This window comes from Austrofundulus limnaeus, unplaced genomic scaffold (genome assembly GCF_001266775.1).
Source record: "Austrofundulus limnaeus strain Quisiro unplaced genomic scaffold, Austrofundulus_limnaeus-1.0 Scaffold1875, whole genome shotgun sequence".
Classification (NCBI taxonomy): Eukaryota; Metazoa; Chordata; class Actinopteri; order Cyprinodontiformes; family Rivulidae; genus Austrofundulus; species Austrofundulus limnaeus.
Window position 1 is genome coordinate 8,731 of NW_013954277.1, and position 4,937 is coordinate 13,667.

Sequence of the window (4,937 nt, forward strand, 5' to 3'; positions counted from 1 at the left end):
TGTCTCTCACCTGTCCGTCTCTCACCTGTCCGTCTCTCACCTGTGTGTCTCTCACCTGTCCGTCTCTCACCTGTCCGTCTCTCACCTGTCCGTCTCTCACCTGTGTGTCTCTCACCTGTCCGTCTCTCACCTGTCCGTCTCTCACCTGTGTGTCTCTCACCTGTGTGTCTCTTACCTGTCCTTCTCTCACCTGTCCTTCTCTCACCTGTCCTTCTCTCACCTGTCCGTCTCTCACCTGTGTGTCTCTCACCTGTCTGTCTCTCACCTGTCTGTCTCTCACCTGTCTGTCTCTCACCTGTCCGTCTCTCACCTGTCCATCTCTCACCTGTCCGTCTCTCACCTGTCCGTCTCTCACCTGTCTGTCTCTCACCTGTCTGTCTCTCACCTGTCCGTCTCTCACCTGTCCGTCTCTTACCTGTCCGTCTCTCACCTGTCCGTCTCTCACCTGTGTGTCTCTTACCTGTGTGTCTCTCACCTGTGTGTCTCTCACCTGTCTGTCTCTCACCTGTGTGTCTCTCACCTGTCTGTCTCTCACCTGTCTGTCTCTCACCTGTCTGTCTCTCACCTGTCTGTCTCTCACCTGTCTGTCTCTCACCTGTCTGTCTCTTACCTGTCTGTCTCTCACCTGTGTGTCTCTCACCTGTCCGTCTCTCTCCTGTCTGTCTCTCACCTGTGTGTCTCTAGATGAGCTGTGCATGGATCAGGACAGTGAAGCACCAGAGGAGGAGCTCATCTGTCAGCTCTACAGCACCCTGAGGAAACACCTGGGCAGGTTTGTTCTGTGGATCAGACCAGATGTGTGTTGGTAGATAAATGTTATTTGTGTTGTTAACTAAGTGTTTTGTGTTTGTGTTGATCAGTGTGTTACCTGAAGTGTCGTCTGGGTGGTGGCAGCTCTGGAGTTCTGTCAAAGCTGGCGTCCTGCCATTCCTCAGAACAGCTGCTCTCTTCTTCCACTACCTGAATTCGACGGCGCCTCCTGCTGACCTTCTGGGTAAACAACAACAACAACAACAACAACAACAACAACTAGAACTGAAAGCAGTTGTGACAAGGATCCAAGCCCTTCAAATGCATGCCCCACTCAACATTTGCCCTTCCCACCCCAATCGTTCAAAAACATAACATTGTAGTACATAAGTCTTAATATTGGTGCCCATTTGTGACCTTAGGGTCTTACTAAAATTTAAATGTCAGTTTTCCCCACTCAGGATTCAGGGTTGGTTATTGTTATATGCTGGTTAACATTAGTCAACAAAACAATGGAATTATTAATATAAGAACCATTCAAAATACTAACGGCATACAATAGAAGCACAAAATAAAAATATAATATTTACAAAGTACAAGTGAAATATGGTAAACAATATAATAAAACACAAGTCTCTAGACCTGTCATTTCAAAACATATCAGTAGAAGAGATACAATTTACTGCTTTTTTGTAGGAAAATATGCCAATTAATGGACCCAAAACAAATCCATCAGTACTTTTTAATCTTTAGGAATGAATACTTTTGATTGTAATTGTATACCCAAACTCAACTTAGGCCGTATTAAACTTAAAATGTTTTGAAGCCCTCCAAATAATTCAATCCATTTTTATAAATATATATCTACATATTATAATAAACCAGTTGTTTCCATACAGTTTCCTGACTCCAAATTGTAATGACTGAAATGGTTTTTGTGTGTGTATTTTGTTGTAGTTGCAGGTCCTAATCAGTGGGAGGCGTTGTGCAGCTACCTCAGTCTGCCCTCCAACCTGCTGCTGCTGTTTCAGAGCCACCACACACTCCTGGAGCCGCTCATTCACAGGTAATACACCTGTACCATCACAAGTAACACACCTACCTAATCACAGGTCATAAATGTAGAAAATTACAGGCAACACACACAAACGGTTTTAACACAACAGTGTGTAGTTTTTGTTTAAAATAAAAGTAAATAATTTTTGTGCTCTTTGAGTCAGGCCGGCATTCTTGAGTCTGATCTACAAACTGTGTCGTCTACTGTGTTTGTTCTGGATAAAATAGTTCTGGAGTGAAAATCACAAACCACATACAGTAATAAAATATAAAATAACGCAGAAAGAATTATGTTTGACATTTAATAGATATAATATAGAGTACTGCAGAAATGCAGTTTGTCCACACAGTAACACCAGAGTCATTCTGTTCCCGTCTGAGGTATGAGGGACTGACAGAAAGAGCATGCAGCTCACCAACTCTAGATGAACCAACAGCTAACAGGAAAGCAGTCTTACATTACAGCTACTTAAGACCAGCTTGCACAAGAAGTTCAAATGGACGGAAGAGGGCTTCCAGCACCAAGGGCAAGTCCCAAACTGGGGCCTGAGGCATTGCTGGTGGGCACAGCCTGCAAGCACCACGCAGGAAAAGAGAAACTAAGGCTCGCCACTGCACAGCCATCAATGCCAGCATGGCCACACCATGTTGCTACCACACACACCTTGAGTGGTAAGGGATAGTCTTATCAAGGAGAGACCGGAGAAACTCCAGGATCACACTTACTGGACAGGAAACTGATCCTCAATATGGGTGGAGCACCACTGGGAGAACAGATGCCACCTGTTCTCATACTGTTGGAGAGTAGGCGGTGCCCTGGCACTTAAAATGGTGCATCTGACAGAGTCAGAGTACCCAGTTAGTTGCAGCCCAAGCCCTCCAGCAGCCACTCGCACAGCTGGAGACACTGAGGATTCACATGCTGTTTCTGTCCCTCCACCTGAGACAGCAGGTCCCTCCTGGTCAGAAGACACCATGGGATACTGCAGCACAGCCTAGAAGTGGGAATCACAGCCACGCTGGCCAGTACAGAGCCACCAGCAATAACCTGTGGCACTCCTTAAGAACTCTCTGAAGAGTGGGCCAAATCATTGGAAGCAGCAGAAAAGCGTAGAGCAGGACCCTTGGCCAAGTATGAGCCAATGCATCCTGACCCAGTGCACCTCATGCCCCTGTGAGGGCGAACCCCAGGGACAATGTGTCGACTGCTGTGTGGCAAAAAGATCTACCTCTGTCTGACCAAAGAGGTCCCAGATTATGTGCACTATGTCACTGTGAAGAGACCACTCTCCCAGTGAGAGAGAGAGTCTGCGATCTGGTTGTACTGTCCTGGCAAATACACTGCCTGCAGGGTGGACAGGTGAGAATAGGCCCATCCCAGGTTCCTGGACACCTTCAGAAGCTGCGCTGACCTGGTGCTGCCTTGGTGATTGATGTGATAGACCACAGAGGTGCCTTCCCTCCAAGTGGGGGAGAAAATGCCTTAGAGCCAAATGTACAGCGCACAGCTCCAGCACATTTGTGTGTTTGCAGTGACCCTTTGGCTCCAGCAACCCTGAACTGCTCTGTGTTACCACACGGTGCCCCATGCTGTGGACTACCTCTCTGAGGCACACTACCATCCCCACAGGGACACCGTTGGACAGATAAATCCTGTCTCTCCATGGAGACAGGGCACCAAGACACGACCGTGTTGCTTTGAGTTTGTGATGCCTGTGCACCCTGGCATCTGAGAAGGAGGTCTCTGCAGACCATGTTGTCCTGTGGGCGGAGACGACCTAAGTTGTGATTGGTCAGATTGTCGGTGGGGTTTGAGGAGGCTGGAGGTAGCAGGGAGTAGCTTGATGGAGTCGAGCAGAAAGCAACATGTTTTTTAAGATTAATTTTAGTCAAAACTTGAGAAAAGAAAGAGCTAGCTGCACGAAATTTGAACGTCATACATGTGAAAGGATGTGTAACAATATGGCTTGGTCAAAACATCCCTAACCAGCCTGGAAAAAAAGATTTTTAGCTATCTTTTTACAGGCTGGTTAGGGCTTGAATAAGGCAGAAATTAATCAGGCTGAGTTGGAGAACAGGGGCGCTAAAGCAGCCGTCACAAACACAGCGAATTAATTTGAAGAACCAGAACTCCAACAGCTCAAAACAAGAAGTCTTGTTGAAACTGGGAGAGGGTGTGAAAAAACACCACCTTCACCAGTTAAAAGAGACAGATGGCTCTTCACCAGCAAACAGCACAGACCTCTCTGAAGATTCAGCCGTCACAGCCCAGGAGGGTGAACTTTGCCCCTCGATCAGACATCCTGCCACAGTGAAGTGATCAAAACTTTGTGAAGGCTAATGCCGAGCAAAGATGCGAACAGCACACGAGAAGAAAAAAGAGCAGAGCTTGGATGTTCAAGGTAATGATCCGACGAGTCACAGCTGTGACTTTTTACTGTTATTTACTGGAACAGCACGTGTGAAGAGAACATTCAGTGCTTTCAGCACTGCCCTCTGGTGGTCAGTAGGGATGAAATGGAACTGAAACAGCATATCTCAGGACAGGAGCTGTAGCACTGACCACTGCCTATCCTGCAGACGGCTGCTTCTGGCCTCACCGACATCAGAAAGACCCACCCTGTTCTGCTCTGACTGGATAAAACTGATTTGTTGAAAGCAGCGTCCATTCCATCTTGTTGTCAGATTAGGGGGCTTTAACAAGACCAACAGAAAGCAACCAGAGATTTTCTTTTTCCTCATTTTTAAGATGAGGAAATTCTGTCCTGGCCAAGTTCAAAGGACTGAAATCTGTCATGGTGCAAGAGAACTTTAAGCCCTGTGAGCATGGCCCACACAGCCAAAAAAGACAAAACTACCGTATTTATTCAAGTATAATACGTAAAATTTAATCCATAAAATCATCCATAAAGTTGGGGGGTAGTATTATACTCAGATAAATATTTTTACTTATGTATTTTAACTGAAATATTGGCAAAATTATTGAGTCCGGAAATGAGACCGCGTTGTAAAAAGCAGTTGAAAGAGCTCACCTGTGACACTCCTCAATTCTTCAGAGTGAAATAATAACAGATCCAGGCAGGAGACATGATGTGAAAGAAAGGGGGAAAACTAGTCCTGCAGCTCAGTAA

General features: G+C 46.1%; 1 protein-coding gene across 1 annotated transcript in view; it reads left to right on the forward strand.

Moving 5' to 3' along the window:
* The window catches only part of LOC106536558 (E3 ubiquitin-protein ligase UBR2), a gene marked incomplete at both ends in the record, with an annotated part of 13,770 nt that overhangs the window by 3,449 nt on the left and 5,384 nt on the right, over positions 1–4,937 (forward strand). Inside the window, 3 exon segments of the mRNA XM_014033861.1 lie at positions 685–772; positions 861–994; positions 1,708–1,816. Of these exon segments, the coding sequence (XP_013889315.1) occupies positions 685–772; positions 861–994; positions 1,708–1,816 (331 nt within the window).